Genomic DNA, 17,262 nt, shown 5'->3' on the forward strand with positions numbered 1-17,262 from the left:
GGGGATACTCTGTCAGAAACAACTACACACACACACACACACACATGCACGCACACTCACATGCATATACAGAGCCTAGCCTAACCCATATAGGGGTTTTCCAGGGCAACCCAGTGCTACACAGGAAGACTGCACACACTCAGGTATGTATGTATGTGCTTGAGATGTCTCAGCAAATAGTGTTTGTCATGCAAACATGAAGAAGTTCAGACCCCCAACACACCCAGAAAAACATCTGTAACTCCAGCACTGGGGCAGAATCCTGGAGTTCACTGGCCAGCCAGTCTAGCCTAACAGTGAGCTACAATGAGTCTGTCTCAAAAAATGAGGTGAATGACAGAGGAACACACCCAACATTACCTTTGACCTCAGTGTTCACACGTGGGTGAGTGCACCAGCCCCTTGCATGTATACACCACACCCACATACTAAATCAGTAAATAAATACTGCATGTAGAATCGCTTTTTTTTTTAATGTTTTGAGATTCACTTATTACGTAGCCCTAGCTTGTCTGGAACTCATCCTGTAGACCAGGCTAGCCTCAAGATCACAGAGATCTCCCACCCCAGCCTCTGCCTCCTGAGTTTTGGGTTTAAAGTCAAGGGCTGCTATGCCCAGCTGGAATCAATATTAAATAAATTAATATCAATTTTCCACCCTCTGGTTATGCCGGGACATGTTATTTATTCCACCTGGCCTCAGCGTCCTCTTCTCTAAGATGAGCTAACAGTATGGATGGCCTAGGATAAATGTGATGGTTTAAAGGCTACTAGCATACTGACCATCTGTCACTATCATTTTTTGTTTCTCCCCCACCTTGGAATCTGCCAGTCTCCCCATTCCCACTGTCATGTTCTCTTCGGTCTGATTCAGAGTTCCCCGGCCCCCAAAGTGTGCGCGCGCGTGTACACACACACACACACACACACAGGTCAGCAGAGACGCCTCAGACACAGAAAAAAGTTTAATTCTGCTGCGGCGGAGGGTCCCGGCTCCGAGAGGGGGATTTGGTTTTTGTTTGTGTGTGGGATTCATTGTGGGGATAAGGAAGGTAGAGAGAAGAGTCTGGTCCTTCGGTGGGACCTGCCCGGAAGATGGTGAGGACAGGGAATCTGGAGAGACACGGACACTGGACAAAAATAAATAAACAAGGGAGGGCAGTGGGAGAAGAGACGACCATAGGACAGAAAAAAGGGGCGACAAGTAGGGAAGGACTTAGACGACAGAGGGCAGAAAAGACAAGGACGTAGGGAGAAAAAAAGGAGAAGCCCCTCCCTCCAAACCAGACCGGTGGGACCGGGGCTGGGGCTGGGTGAGGGGACTGGAGGCTTTGGAGGCCGCCGCGGGGCAGAAGAGATCTAGTCCAGCCAGATACAAGGAATGGGCCCCTCGCCCCTGCCCCAGGGTCCCGGGTAGGGTAGGGGACTCGTGTCTCAGTGCTGCAGTGTGGGGGGGCCCCGCCCCTCCCCGCGCTTCGCTGTGTAAGGCACCGGCTCCGGCGAGGTCCGCGAGCGCGCAGGGGGCGGGGCAGGGGTGGAGTCGGAGAGGCGCGGCGGCCTGCCTCCAATCCCGAGGCGAGTGGGCGTGGCCTCGACTGTGGCCGGCCCCGCCCCTCGCGCGTCCCTTCTCTCCAGCCTTCCCCGCATCCGGCCGGGCTAGGCTACTCAGTGCGGCCCACAGGCGTCCCGGTGCCCGTGCGCCCGTAGCTCACACGGTACTCTCCAGCATCCATTCGGTGCTGGTAAAGGCCAGGCGTGCCCGGGCGGAGCCCAGCCCCAGGTCTCCGTCCTCCCCGGCCGCGCCCCCTCCGGCCCCGTCCAGGTGTGGCGTGGACCGGTGGCGCTTTGTCCGCCGGGCGCGGCGCGGGTAACTGTGACTCTGGAACAGCGCCCCATAGTCCCCGTCGAAGGAATAGCGTTGTTGTGGCCTCGGCCGGGCCGGAGCTCCCCCAGGAACCAGAGCTAGCGTTGGGGGCGCTGAAGTTGGAGGCCCCAAGGCCCCCGAACGGCTCCTTCGAGGGCCGGTCACAGCCCTAGATTCCTCCCCAGAAGTTTCCTCGGAGGGCAGTAAGCACAGCGAGGTGGCGGAGCCACCCAGAGAGCGTCCAAGCACCACCTCTAGCTCAGTGGAAGTCGCCTCGGCCTCCATGGCCTTTGCCTCGATGGCTGCAGGGACAGCCACCTCCCGCAGCGCCTCGTAGCGGTCTGGAGCTGGTGGGGCAGAGGCCTGCTGCGCACCTGCGCCGTTGGTCTGAGAGCACACGTGGCTGACCCGAGGGGGCGACCTGGACGTCCCCTTCATGCGGCGACTGTCCCCATCGCCGTACACCTTGTAGCGAATCATGAGCAGAACGATGAAAACGAGGACCGAGGCTACGATGACGCCCCCGATGGCGATGATCATGGTGCCGCCCAAGAAGTGGGCCCTCAACGGGCGGCAAGGTGCAGGATCTCCCGCGGTGGTGAATTGCACACAACCCACCACTCTGGTAGCCGGCAGAGCGGTGGCCCCGTCGTCGTAGACTGCCAACACACACAAATCATAGGCGCGGCCAGCAGCCAGATCATTCACCAGGAAGGTCTGGCTGGTAGAAGGGATCATCCTGTGGAAAGGGGTGTGATCAGGACGCAGTTAGCTCCACTCTTGACCACGTCCCTTCATTTTATGCCCTAACTGTGGAAAACCATGCTATTGGTGTCTACGCAGACTACAGGATCCATTCAAGTCTCTCCTCTGTCAATATATTGCCAGCCTTTCATCTCCGCTCCAGACCACACCCCCCTCATCTATATGCCTGGCCTCCAGAACCACCTGCCTTTAGCATCTGGGACTATCTCTGCTCTACCTGGGAGTATTATCACTCAAGCTCCCTCGTCTGTACGTCTGTACATAGCTACCATTTAAGGAGATCAATGCTATGGCCCCTCCCCCTAATCTGCATGACCGTCCTCCATTCAGATGGACACTGGCGTCAACAGGGGTGGGCTTGCAGCCCCTGGTCTTCATCCAGCCTCCACCTCCTGAATGCTAGAATTTCAGGCTCACAGACATGTACAGACATATTGGTTTGTTTGGTTTTGGTTTTGTAGTGGTAGGGAACAAATCCAGGGCTCCCTGCAAGTGCTCCACTCGGGCTGCGACATTCCAGCCCTAATTCCTCTTTGAAACACACTCTTGCCTTTGGGGGAGGGGCATGCTGCAGGCCACGCCCCACCTCTGGATAAATCTCTGGTTCCTGGCTCAGTTTCCAAAGCACCAAAGCTATATATTCCCACTCACTGCCTTTCTAAATTGCACTCTGGCTTACAAGCCACATCCCTTTGAGGCACCTTGGGACAGCTCCTCTAGAGGCAACCAGCTGTTCTATGAGAGTTTATCCTTGGACCACCAGAATTCCAGGAACCAATTCACTGAACCATACTCCCCAAATACTCATCTACAACTGACTGAATTGTAGCCAAGCACGGGTTTCATTCTTTGCTACAGCCTCTCGGTACATACATAGTGAAGTCCTTCAGTTAAACGGCAGCCAGACACAACCTCTCTACCCTTTGCTACTCTGTGACCATACACATGTTTCTTAACTTCTCTGTGCACCATTTCCCTCTAACAGGGACTAGGAGAATTCCTACATCCTTAGCACAGGGGATGAATGAGTTAACGCAGCCACGGCCCAGATTGTCTAAAGTTAAGGATGTCACTATGAGCTAATGTCCCATCCAGTGTTTCCAGCAAGTCTGTGGGCTCCCACTCCAAGGCTATTTGCCCTTCTCTGTCTCCTTTTAGATTACATTTAGTCTACAACAATACCGTCGTGAACTGGCCTGACCTCCTCTAAATTCGATTTATTAATATGTATGTGTGTAAAAGGAGGAGGTCAGAGGACAACTTGCAGGAGTCTGTTCTCTCCTTCCACCCTATGTGACCCAGGGGTTGAACTTGGGTCCTCAGGCTTGGTACATAGTGCCTTAAACCACTTCGCCATCTCACCAGCTGCACCCTCTACATTCCTCTAAGATCCACCCTGGGGACATTCCCTCCCAGACTTTGGTTTCTTTCGATGAGCATATCTTGGCACAGTCGGTTTGGGCTACGTCCAGCCTCAGGGAATCAGAGTGTGGAGTGTGCCCTGACTGGCATGCGCTGCACCCAACCTCCAAAGCTCTCCTCTCCTGCCGGTTCTTACTGGCTCGCCAGAGACAAGCACCGCCCCTTCCTCTGCTGGAGACCACGCAGAACAAGTCCCCCCCTCTGAAAAGCCATGCCTCATCTCCAAGCATGCTTACCTGTCAGAGCTCCGCAGGCCTGCCAGCAGGGCTGCTTGCTCGTCCTGAGACCCTCACCGAGAAGGTCCCTGTCACCAGGCACCACCCTCTGTCCCAGGACTTCAAGCATAAGTCCCATCCTCGCCAAATGGTCTTCATGTTGTTCTAAGTCACCCACCTCAAGCTGCCCTGACCCCCTCTGGGCTGTAACTTTCCCCCTTCTTCTCCTAGAGGCTTAGATTTTCTTGATTCTTCCCCCCCAAATAACCAGTTGCTAGGGGTTCCCCCCTTTTCAAGGACAGTCACTGGCTCCTTAAGAAAGCCTGGGCCCACGAGTCTCTCATTGGCTGCCAGACCAGAGCAAGCAGCTGAGCAGGCTTCTTGTTGGATGTCACCTCAGCCCATGGCTGCAGAGAGGGAGTTAACCCCTGCGGTGCCATCCTACCGACAGGCATCTGCAATGGAGGATGCAGGATAGAACTGGGGCCCTCGGGGGCAAAGCGACCACCAAGATCTGCTTACATACTGGGTCCAGGGCTTTCCCCCACCCTGCCACATGATGGCTTTGGATCAGAGAGGAACAGTGAAGAGAGATGAGAAACCACACAATCCGAATGATGGCCAGAAACGCATCATTCATCTCCCCATCATCCCTGCCTGGCAAACACTAGGTATTCAATAAGTATGCATCCAAGCATACGAAAGAGAGCTCTGCCTCTCTCTGTTTCTGAGAGCAAATGATCTCTCCCACAGAGCATCAAGCTCTGTGACGGAAAAGAGAGAACTGAGGGCGTGGCTCCCCGTAGAGCCCCTGCCTAGAATCCCGCAGGGAGGGGCTGGGGGCGTGGCTCAGTGGTAGAGCCCCAGTGAGATGCTGGGTTTATTACAGAAGTATTGCCTAGCATGTGTGAGGCTCTAAATTCAATCAACAGTATCATAAAAATGAATGAATAAAAATAAAGGCTGCCAAGATAGGTCAGTGGGTAAGGGAGCTTGCTACCAAGCTAACAACCAGAGTCTGCCCCCTAAGACACTGTGGAAGAAGAGAATTGATTCTCACAAGATGTCCCTGACTGCCACATGCATGTTATGGCATGCACGCACACACACACACACACACACACACACACAGAAATGTAATCTTAAGAATGTTAAATGACACATATAAAAATTAAATTTTCACCGGGCAGTGGTGGCGCATGCCTGTAATCCCAGCACCTGGGAGGCAGAGGCAGGCGGATTTCTGAATTCGAGACCAGCCTCTGGTCTACAGAGTGAGTTCCAGGACAGCCAAGGCTATACAGAGAAACCCCATCTCGGGAAAAAAAAATTAAGTTTTCTTCTTTCTTTCTGTTTGTTTGTTTGTTTGTTTGCTTGCTTGCTTGAGACAGGGTTTCTCTGTGTAGCCCTGGCTGTCCTGGAACTCACTCTGTAGACCAGAGGCTGGCCTCAAACTCAGAGATCTGCCTGCCTCTGTCGCCCAAGTGCTGGGATTAAAGGCATGCACCACCTCCCAAAAAAGAATAAAAATGTTTTTAAATGAAACAATTGGAGGTGATGGTAACAGCTGTCTAGCGAACAGCTGCACCTTTGAACATAATTTGTGAAGGTTTCTGTTTGGGACCTTAGTCTGCTGACTGACTGCAAGAACGGGTGTGTCTCTCTAAGGAGGGCTCCTGACACACCCTCAACAATGTCCTCAGTGCTGACAGCCAAAGCAAAATGAGGAAATGTGTACTTGAGGTAGAGGTATAATCCCTGAAATCTCAGAAGATAAAGGGTTCTGTGCTAGCCTAGACTAAATAGTTGAAGGCTAGCCTAGGCTACAAGGGCAAGAGCTTGTCTGGAAAAAAAAAAAAAAAGCAGAGCCAAGGGAAAAGAGAGTCCCTGGCCAGCACAGTGGCTAACAAGGACACAGGTGGAGGCCAAGAGACAGGCTTATCTCAAGGGTTAAGCACACTGAAGTTGTTGGGGCTACCACTGACGGGGGGGGCGGGGGGGGTTGGGGGATGGCGGGGGGGGGGGGGGTGTGAAACGGCTCCCAACCCTCTGATAACCCAAAGAAAGTGAAGCACAGGACCAGGCACTCAGCAGACTCTACAGTGCAGACAGAAAGCAAGACCAAGATGTGTCTGTTTAGCCAAAATCCATTTATCAAGTGCCCACTGTGTGTCATCTCTGCTGTGCCAGGGTCTGAGACTGGGAGCCGTACTGACAAACTGCCAAGATGGAGAGACCACAGGGCTCAGGTACAGATTCCCAAGGGCCCTCCCCTACCCCTCAGGCTGTGTATGTGCGTGCCCTCAGGGCAGAGACTGGTCTCCTGGCCTCCTGGGGACGTAGGTCACAATGGGAGCAGCCATTATATTTTATATTTTATTTTACTTTATTTTTTGAGACAAGATCTCACTGTGTAGCTCAGACTGACCTCAGAGCCACTACATAAGCCAGACTGACCTTGAACTGAAGATCCTCCTGCCTCAGCCTCCTAAACTGGATCACAAGCATGTGGCACCAATGTCTAACTCAGAGCTGGTTTTTTGTTTGGTTGGTTGGTTGGTTTTTTTGTATTTAGAGAGCACATTTGTTGAATACCTACTGTTTCCCAAGTGAGCATGGAAAGGGGTGAGGTAATTACTTCTTTATAAACATTTATTTCAGGGCCAGGCGGTGATGGCACAGGTAATTTTTCCCAGCACTCAGCCAAAGCAGAACTCTGAGTTCAAGGCCATCCTAGTCTACATAGTGAGTTCCAGGACAGCTAGGACTACAAAGAGAGACTCTAACAACAACAACAACAAACTCTTATTTCTGAGCATCTATCTTTTCTTCTCTATTACTCGCAGCCACGCCCAGTCAGGACCCAGTAGAGCGCAGAGTGAAGGCCTAGGGGGAGAAGGAGGAAGGGAAAATAGAGACAGACAAGGAAGAGGAAAGGACAACAAACGAGATGGAGAGGAAAAGCAACTGACGTTGTGTCTGTAAACCCTAAAACCTTCTAATCGGGATGGGCGTGGAACGAATTCACAGACACTGATTAGTGTTTTAACAATTTGACACAAACTAGGCTCATCTGGCAATCTCAACGGAAACAATGTTTCCATCAGATTGGCCTGTAGGCAAGTGGAGGCGGGGTCGTTTTCTTGATTAATGATTGACATAGGATGGGAGGGTCCAGTCCACTGTGGGTATTCCCATCCCTGGGAATGTTGTATAAGGTGTCCTGGGTGGTTATATAAGAAAGAAGGCTGAGTAAGCCACAGGGAGCAAGCCAGGAAGCAGCGCTCCTCCGCGGCCTTCAGGGTCCCGCCCTGAGTTCCCGCTCTCACTTCTCACGTTGGTGACCTTCGAGCTATAAGATTAGAAAATAAACCTTTTCCTCTGCAACTTGTTTTTGCTGTTTTTTTGTCTTTTGTAATTGTTGTTGGACAAGGTTTTTCTGTGTAGCAACTCACTCTGTAGACCAGGCCAGCGTCAAACTTAGAGGTCCATCTGCCTCTCCCTCCAAAGTGATGGGATTTAAGGCGTGCGTGTACTACCACCGCCTGACTTGGTCACGGTGCTTATCAAAGCAATAGAGACCAAACTAGAACATATGTTTCTATTTTTCTCACGCTTTTTGCTTTCTGTTTCTATAATGTAGAGGACTAGAATAGGAGTATTGACATAAATAGAAATATAACTACAAACATGTGTGTTTTATGTGACACGATGTTTAACTGGTGGGATTCATGTTCAAAAGCCTCTGGAGAGCAAGTGATGTTGACCATGAACTCTGTGAGATATTTACTGTTTGGCACTACTAGGATGGAATTCAGTGCCTTCCCCAGTTTAGCAAGTGCTCTGCAGAACCACGCCCCAGCCCCTCCCTGGGGGATTCTAGGCAGGGGCTCTACCACTGAGCCACGCCCCCAGCCCCTCACTGAGGGATTCTAGGCAGGGGCTCTACCACTGAGCCACGCCCCCAGCCCCTCACTGGGGGATCCTAGGCAGGGGCTCTACCACTGAGCCACACCCCCAGCCCCTCACTGAGGGATTCTAGGCAGGGACTCTACCACTGAGCCACGCCCCCAGCCCCTCACTGAGGGATTCTAGGCAGGGGCTCTACCACTGAGCCACACCCCCAGCCCCTCACTGAGGGATTCTAGGCAGGGGCTCTACCACTGAGCCACACCCCCAGCCCCTCCCTGGGGGATTCTAGGCAGGGGCTCTACCACTGAGCCACACCCCCAGCCCCTCACTGAGGGATTCTAGGCAGGGGCTCTACCACTGAGCCACACCCCCAGCCCCTCACTGAGGGATTCTAGGCAAGGGCTCTACCACTGAGCCACACCCCCAGCCCGTCACTGAGGGATTCTAGGCAGGGGCTCTACCACTGAGCCACACCCCAGCTGCTCCCTACTTTGATACCCTAGCTTCTCACTATCCCACTATAACTGAGCTACATCTCCATCCCTCTTTTTTTCTACTTTTCAAATTCTGAGCCAGAGTGTCTCCAAGTTGTCCAGGCAAGCTTTGTCCTTGCTGTCCTCCTGCCTCAGCTTCCCCAAGGCTGGGATAACAAGCCTGAAGCACCAGTCCCTGTTCCTTGCTATAACTCCACTGCCCAGCCTTGCACTGACTCATGTTAAATATTACACAAACATCTCCTAAGTGCACGAAACACAAAGACTGCAGAGCAGGAGAAAGAAAGGCAACTACAGGTCTAGCTAGAGCTGGAAAGAAGCAAACAGGGGGGTGAATGGGCAGGTGGAGGGAAGGAGGGCAGGATGTCAGGGTGAGAGCAGAGGCTCTAGAGCTGCAGGACCTCACTCACCTGTAAACTAGGGAGTCATCCGCAGAGCTGTTGTATTGCACTTGGTACATGCGGATGCCAGGCACTGGCCTCTGGGCCGGCCAGCGGATGAGCACGGAGCTGGATGTGAGTTCAGCAGCCACAAGCCTGCGCTCGGTGGCTGAGTCGTTGGCCCCAGGTCTGCCTGGTGTGGCGATGTCAGAAGAACCAGGTTCGGTGAGAGGCGGCGGGGCAGCAGGTGGGGGGGCCATCAGTGGTAGAGGTACCACACATACCTCCACGGGTGCAGTGGCTTCCCCCGCAGCATTGGAGGCTATGCAAGTGAAGGTACCGCTGTCCCTCAGGGTGGTGATAGTCACATCCAGCGTTCCATCACCACGGACCCGAGTCCGGCTGGAGTTCCCCAGCAGCCGCCCATCAGGTGCTACCCAATGCACCACGGGCTCAGGGTCACCCACTGCCCGGCAGCGCAGACTGACAGCCTGGCCCTCCACCACCAGGGCCCGGGCCCCGGCTTGCCGTGTGATGAGCGGGGGCTCACATAGAAATTCCTCCTCGGGGATGGACCAGAAATAGCGGTCAGTGAGATGCTCGGGCGTGGCACACGTCTCCAAGTCATCCTCCCTGGTCAGGCGCCGGAGCCAGAGCAGTTCACAGTTGCAGTGCAGCGGGTTGCCACCGAAGCTGACTGTCAGCGGGGTGGGTGGCTTGGGCCCACCGCCCTGGGACCTCAGGAAGAGTCCGTCGGGGGGCAGTTTATGTAGACGGTTGGAAGTCATGTCCAAGCGCACGAGTTTGTGCAGCTGCACGAAGGTGCCCTCCGCGATGTGATCAATGAGGTTGTGGTCCAGCGTGAGGGTGTTCAAGTTTACCATCTGACCCACCGCCTCCCAGGGCAGCGCCTCCAGGTTATTGTAGGACAGATCCAGGTCCTCCACGGTGGACAGGAAGGCGTCAAAGGCTGCCGACTCCACCTTACGGATCTGATTGTTGCCGAGGATCAAGTGTCGGAGGTTACCCAAGCCCCGGAGCTGGTCCCCTCGCACCTCTGCCAGGCGGTTGCTGTCAAGGTGCAGGGCCCGGAGAGCACGGAGGTCGGCAAAGGCGCCGGCCGCTACCTGGCCAATGGTGTTGCGAGACAGGGTGAGGTGGACCAGGCTGGTCATGTTGGCGAAGTCTCGACGACGCACAGCAGCAATGAAGTTGTCAGTGAGCCGCAGCTCTACCACACGCCTGTCGATGGCGGGTGGCACGAAGAGCAGGCCAGTCTTGGCACACAGCATGGTCAGGGTAGGTGCCACGTTCTGACAGATACAGCGACCGGGACAGGGTTGGCCACGAGATGCTCCTGCCCAGAGCAACAGCAGAAAAGGGAGAGCAGCGGGTGGTGGCGAGAGGAGCCCGGAGAAGAAGGGGCCTGGAGCCATGGTGCAGGGGGAAGGCAGGAGGAGTGGGAGAGACCTGAGGGGGAGGAAGATAGTCAAAATGGGCTCTGGACAAGAGATCTCAAAGCAGCTAGCACACAAGACCATGGCACATTTTTTCTTTATTCCTGAGGTTGTTTGTTTGGATAGAATCTCATTATATAATCTGGCCTGGCCTGAAACTTGCTTTGCAGACCAGGCTAACCTCAAACGCACGCACGTACATCAGCCTGCCTCTGCCTCCCAGTGTTAGGATTAAAGGCATGTGCCACCGCCTTAGCTTTTCTCTCTCTCTCTGTCTTTCTTTGTTTCTTTGTTTCTTTCTTTCTTTCTTTTTAAGATTTATTTATTTATTATATGTAAGTGCACTGTAGCTGTCTTCAGACACTCCAAAACAGGGCATCAGGTCTCCTTATGGATGGTTGTGAGCCACCATGTGGTTGCTGGGATTTGAACTCAGGACCTCTGGAAGAGCAGTCGGAGCTCTTAAATGCTGAGCCATTTCTCTAGCCCCGGCTTTTCTTTTTCTGAGATAAAGTTTCACTGTATATCCCAGGTTGGCTTTGAACTCATAATCTTCCTGTGTCTGCCTTCTAAGGGCAAGGATTACAGATCTGGGCCAAAGCACTGATTACAACATTTCCATCATAGTTGGAAAATCACCACTGCATTACTCTGATGTCTTCAACCCTCCCACCTATCATGCCTCTGGAAGCTCCCCAACTTCCCACGACCTCCCAGCCCACCAGATACTCTGAAAATCACTGTTGCCTGAGATTTAGGACCAAAGACGTCAAACATACAACTCCTGGTTCAAATTCCAGCTGTGACACTTACTAGCTGTGTGACCTCGGGCAAGTGTCTGAACCTCTCTGAATCTCGGTTTCTTCATCTGTAAAATAGAGAGAAAAAACAGGCCTTACCTCGGTGAGGATTGTGTGCACTCACAAACAAGCACATAAGATGGGCTTGACACAATTGTTAGCTGCAACACCACTGGGTGCTTAATGACAACAAGAGAACGGGGCCTGTGCATTATGGTAGGAGAAAATGTTCTCATTTTAAATATTATTATTAAAAATATTGCACACGTGTGGCTGGGACAGAGGACAACTTGGCGGGACTGATTCTTTCATTCCACCTCCACAGGGCTTCCAGGAATCGAACTTGGGTTGCTAGGCTCATGCAGCAAGCTCCTTCACCTGCTAAGCCAGTTGTCTTGCTGAGTTGTAAGTGCATTAAAATCAAACGCATTCAAGTAAAAATTCTGGGGCCAGGCGTGGTGGTGCACGCCTGTAATCCCAGCACTTGGGAGGCAGAGGCAGGTGGATTTCTGAGTTCGAGGCCAGCCTGGTCTACAGAGTGAGTTCCAGGGCAGCCAGGGCTACACAGAGAAATCTTGTCTCAGAAAAAACAAAAAGCAAAAAGACAAAACAAACAAACAAAAACCCAAGTAAAAATTCTGGCTCTCTCATTTGCTAACTCTAGGAGACAGTGGCAAGGATGTCCACGCCTATGCCAAAGTTTATTTTCCTCCCTTTTTAATACTGTTGCTGTTATTTTTCACCTGTTTGTTTGATGTACAATAGTAGTATTATGTAGTCCAAGCTAGTTTTGAACTCCCAAGCCTCCTCAGGCAGTAAGGTCTCACCCTGTAGCCCAAGCTGGCCATGAATCCACCTGCCCCTGACTCCCAAGTGCTGGGATTAAGGGTGTGCAACACACTCATCCTGTTCTTTTTATTTTTATTGTTGTTGTTTTTGTTTTTGAGATAGGGTTTCTCTGTGAAGTCCTGGCTGTCCTGGAACTTGCCCTGTAGACCAGGCTGGCCTGGAGCTCACAGAGATCCTCCTGCCTCTGTCACCTGAGTGCTGGGACTAAAGGCGTGCGCCACCACTGCCCAGTCCATCTCGCTTCCCGATTACTGGAATTGCACACGCAAGCAGGCCAAAATTTCTTCACTTTATATATTAAAATACCACCATATACACTGAGTTGGGGTTTTGTTTGTTTGTTTTGTTTTTTAGGGGAACCACCCAGTACAGGACCTAGCTCACAGTAAGCACTCAATGCATGTTAAGGTCCTCCACCTAAATTAATAGACAAAAAGCGGAAAAGGCGGGAAAGGTTGAGAAAAAAACTCAGAATTTCTCGTCTCAGTCTGGTGAGGTCGATTTCTTTCCAGGTTCACCTGAGCTCCCAAGCATGGCTGACTGATACCAACTGGTACACAGGAGGCCCATACATACATGCCTATAGGCACATGCGTGTAGCGTGTATGCACACACACGATGCTTCTGCTCCAGGCAAAACCTTCCGGCAGGGATTCCCCCTCCGGCAGCTGCAACCCACGACATGTCAGTTCCCATCATAACACAGGGTGGGCGGCAGGGGGGAGGGTAAAGAGGAAAGGATGGGAAGGGGGCGTCCTCACAGCTATTTTTATTCCACCCTGTCCTATGTCCCAGCCCTTGCTGACCAACCTCTGAGGAATCTGTGTGGAATGGTGGCCACAAGTGATCTTTTTACCCAGGGGAAGAAGAATGAGACCAAGAAAGTCAGAGAAGGGCTAAGAGAGTCAGAAGGAAGCAAGTGGAGAGGACTGAGAGTAAGACACAAAGAGAAAGGGTTTCCCAAGAAGGTGACACAGGTTCCAGGTATAGCTCAGCAGACCATGTGCCTGGTTGGATCCCCCAATGAGGGGCTGTGGGCGTGGCTCAGTGGTAGAACCCCTACCTAGAATCCTCCAATGAGAGGCTGGGGGCGTGGCTCAGTGGTAGAGCCCTGGCCTAGAATCCTCCAATGAGGGGCTGGGGGCGTGGCTCAGTAGTGGTATGCTTTCCTAACATGCTTGAGGACCTGGATTCCCTCCCCAACATTGCAAAAGGGGGACAGCCAGGTGTGGTAATATATACCTATAATCCCAGCACTCAAGAGGCTGAGAGAGGCAGACCAGCCAGGACTACATATGGAAACCCTATCTTAAGAAAGGAGACAATAAAAAGACAGGTACCTGTGGGACAAAGAAACAAAACATCTGAGTGGAGAAGGAAACAGACAGAAAAAGAGACTGAGCCAGGGTGATAGAAAGAGGGAGGGAGAGATAGGAAGAAAGAGTTAGAGGAAGAAAGACAGGGATGGGGCTAAGGAGAGAAACTGAGGCAGGACCAGGGCAGCACATCTCTGAACACCCCGACCCAGATTCCACCTTCCTCTCCCTCTACGCTACTGTTCCGCGCTAACGAGGAACCCTGGTCTGGAAGTCAAGCCTCTATCATTAGGAGCCCTGACAGGGCATCTGCCTGCTTGGGGTCTCTAGGGCCCAAAACCCTGTTCTAAGACTTTATCCTCACACAGTTGCAAAGAAAACATCCTGAGCTTACCCAAAGGCATCACAGCAGCCTGGGTCAGACCCCGTCCCTCTGCCAGGGCTCTCACTGGAAGGCCCAGTTGTCCGTGGTTTTGGTGAAAACAGCACCCCCTCTGTATCTTCCTGTACCCCGTTCATGACAATGACAGCTCCTGGCTACCTCACCACACTCTGAAGAAGGGTGTGTGTGTGTGTGTGTGTGTGTTGTGTGTGTGATGCTGGGGATGGAACGCAGGGTTTTGTGTATGCTAAGCAAATACTTTATGACTAAGCCACACCCCCAGTCCCTCACTGATGGATTCTAGGCAAGTGCTCTACAAATGAGCTATATTCCCTCACCTCACTCATTTCTCCTTCTTCTTCTTTTTCCTCCTCCTTTCTTTCTGAAACTGGTCTGACTGGATAGCCCAAGATGGCATCAAACTCGTAATTGTCTTGCCTTAGCCTACTGAGTGCTGAGATGACAGGACTATACCGCCAGCTGCCGGGTTATTTCACACCTAGAAACCGTCATGGAGCCTTACTGATATAAAAGGACTCCACTTTCCTCATCATCTTGCCTATCTTGAAAGATGTCACATCCTGACATATGGGTCCCTCTGAGCCTCCTGACCTCCATGCGACGAATGCTTTACCCAACTCCAATTCTCATAAGCTTATTCCTACTCTTCCCTGGGAGTGGCCAGCTGCCTCCCTAGACACTGTGGTATTCTTCACTTGGGTCCACTTAGGTAGAGCCTGGGCTGGCTCACAACCAGTGACCTCACCCCACGTCTCTTCCCCAGCCCATGGTAGTATACTTACCTCTCTTCAAGGAGTCAGGGCCTGGGCCGGTACCTGCAAAAGAACAAACCCACAGTTAGCATCTCCTTGCGCCTTTCTAGTCACTGACAGCTACCTTGGAGGTCATCTAATCTCTGCTGTGATTACTTTCTCAGGCCTCCTGCCACAGGGTCCTCATACTCTCAAGAGGGACCCAAAAGTCATGTCTAAACCTTAAGAGACTGGGCCCCGGGTTCCAGCACAGGAGCTTTGCCCTCTGAAGTCTCAGGAGCTCTGACCCCTGACCCCTGCTGCACTGGTTCCTAATTATGGAATTTACCCACTCTTCTTAGCAGCTCTGGAATTCTATATTCCCAGCCTCTTCTTTTCTTGAGACTCAGAACTATGGGCCAGACATCTTTTCTTTTAGAATTCAAGAGTTCTCATCTGGGCTCCCCAACTCCATAGACATGAGTGCTATCCAGAGCCCAGAAGCACTAGGGTTCCTACCATCTCCTCTCCATCCACATTTACACTGGTGGATCCATCCCGATCTATGCAAGTCCGCACCCGGGCTCTACCAGGGAACACCAGCCCAATCTGAGTGTTCCTACCCTTCAGGACACTGAGCCCAGGATACAGTCACATTTGTGTTCCAGGACCACTCACTACGCCTTGGTGTGCTACAGATCACACTCACTAGACCCCAAAAGTAGGGTCAATCTTGTGCCCAAGGCACAGGTACACATGTGTCTTGTAGATACAGGCCTAAACATACAGAACCTGGTCCCCAGGGAAAGGAAAGGACTCCCAAGATAGACAAACACCATCAAGGCTGGCATATTTGCATACACCAGACACACACACACACACACATATGCACATAGGCTGTCCATTGCACACTCACAGATGTACAGATACAGAAAAACCCATGTGCCCCTTACTAGACATCTAGACACCTTGCACATCTGTCAACACACGGTGGCTCACACACATAAGACTCACCTGCACAATGAAAGATATATAGGCGCACACTCTTACACGCCTAAACACATCCGTGCAACCTCACATATTCCCACTGTGTAGTCATAGAGCAGATAAAGCACCAACAGACACATGCATGCACAGCCGGTGCACACCTCACACATGTACACAGAGCCCCTGGCACGAACACACACTGACAAGGCGGAGAGTCATGAACAAGCACACAGGCACTCTGTAAGCACTCTAAGAGGCTCACGCATCACAGACACGCTCAGGCCACGGTCCCATGAGGAACCAACACACTTGTGAATGCACGCAAAATACCAAAGCCCAAAGCACAGACCAGCTAGCTTCACATGCAGTCACTGATACCCATCCCTCATGGCCCTAGCACTCCTGCCCCACCTACTTCCCAGGCCAAATACATTCTAACACCCCTTCCAGTCCTGGTTACACCCTTCTCCAAAAAGAGTGGGGCACAAGCCCGAGCCAAAGGTCATAGTTCAGCAGGTGGGACTCCATCAGGAAGGGATTGAGTCCCAAACCCTGGTTCCAAAAACAGTCTGCCACCAGCAACCCCCAGAGTTTCCCCAGCATTACCATCAAGAGAGAGGCAACTGGGGCGCTATCTGCAGGAGCCCGGCAGGTGGGGGAGTTAGGGCGGGGTGGGGTGGGAAGGGCCAGGTCTTCAACCCCACCCTCTACTCTCCAACCCTCAGCCCCCACCCCAGGGCCCATCTGTCCATCCCTCGGCCTCTCATTCCTCCATCTGTCCACCTCCCGGCCTCCCATCCCCCCTCCCCAACCAGCCACGGAGAAGAGGAGAAGACATGGCCGTCTCCCCCAAGGATCACTGAGGACCCCCCTCCAGTTGACATGTACCGAGGGATCAGGCAAGTCCCCTTCCCCCCATCCATTCGGAGACCTGGCCCCACTATGCGCTGAGCCTCAGCCCCCACCCCAGCAGGGTACCTGACACAGACACACAGACACACACATACACTTGGAGACATCCAACCCGCACACCACACACACACACACACGGAGACAGACACACGGACACACACAGAGACACACACATACACACACACCCGAGCGAACACACCCGGCTCCGCAGCCCCTCGGATGGACATCCAACCCAGCCGGACACAGAACCCCAACGCAGCCAGCCGCACGCGCGCACAGGCCCGCTGGGGGCCCCCGCACACCTGGGCGCGCAGCCCCCGCACACACCTGCACACAGCCCCTCGGACGGGCGCGCCACAGCCCCCCAGATCCGGCGCCCCGGAGTGTGTGGGACACACGCGCGCACACACGCACACATGCACACATGCACACGCACGGCCGACCGCGGCCCCGCACACGCCCGGATGGCCACACCGGCGGGGCGCCCGGCACACACAGGGCCGCGGGCCGGCGCACGCCGGGCCCCGCCGCAGCGCCGCGGACACACGGGCACGCTCGTCCCCGCGCCCCCGCCCGCCGCTTCCAAAGAGCCCCCGGGGCCGCCGCGGGCCGCGCTCACCCAGCCCGGGGGAGGGGGCCCGGGGCCCGGCCCCACCGCCGCCGCCGCCTCGCGCCGCGCCATGGTGGGGGGAGGGCCGGGGGAGGGGGCGCGGTGCCGCGGGGCCGCCTCCCGCCCGCCTCCCGCCTCCCGCCCG

At 53.5% G+C, this 17,262-nt stretch overlaps 1 protein-coding gene across 1 annotated transcript; it reads right to left on the reverse strand.

The window, feature by feature from the left end:
- Positions 1-950: 950 nt before the first annotated feature.
- On the reverse strand, positions 951-17,196 carry Lrfn1 (leucine rich repeat and fibronectin type III domain containing 1). Its single transcript, XM_052167601.1, has 5 exons — positions 17,127-17,196; positions 14,660-14,692; positions 11,323-11,377; positions 9,083-10,522; positions 951-2,603 (listed from the first exon to the last, which is right to left on the reverse strand). Exons 4-5 carry the CDS (start codon positions 10,486-10,488, stop codon positions 1,709-1,711), a joined length of 2,301 nt encoding a protein of 766 aa, XP_052023561.1. The 5' UTR covers positions 10,489-10,522; positions 11,323-11,377; positions 14,660-14,692; positions 17,127-17,196; the 3' UTR covers positions 951-1,708.
- Between the last annotated feature and the right edge of the window lie 66 nt (positions 17,197-17,262).

This window comes from Apodemus sylvaticus, chromosome 1, assembly GCF_947179515.1.
Source record: "Apodemus sylvaticus chromosome 1, mApoSyl1.1, whole genome shotgun sequence".
Lineage (NCBI taxonomy): Eukaryota > Metazoa > Chordata > Mammalia > Rodentia > Muridae > Apodemus > Apodemus sylvaticus.

Coding starts and splice junctions, on each gene's coding strand:
- Lrfn1 (XM_052167601.1), bottom strand. CDS start 10,488: ATGGCTCCAGGCCCCTTCTTCTCCGGGCTCCTCTCGCCACCACCCGCT. Junction 2,604..9,082: donor GATGACTCCCTAGTTTACAG/GTGAGTGAGGTC, acceptor CCCTTTCCACAG/GATGATCCCTTCTACCAGCC.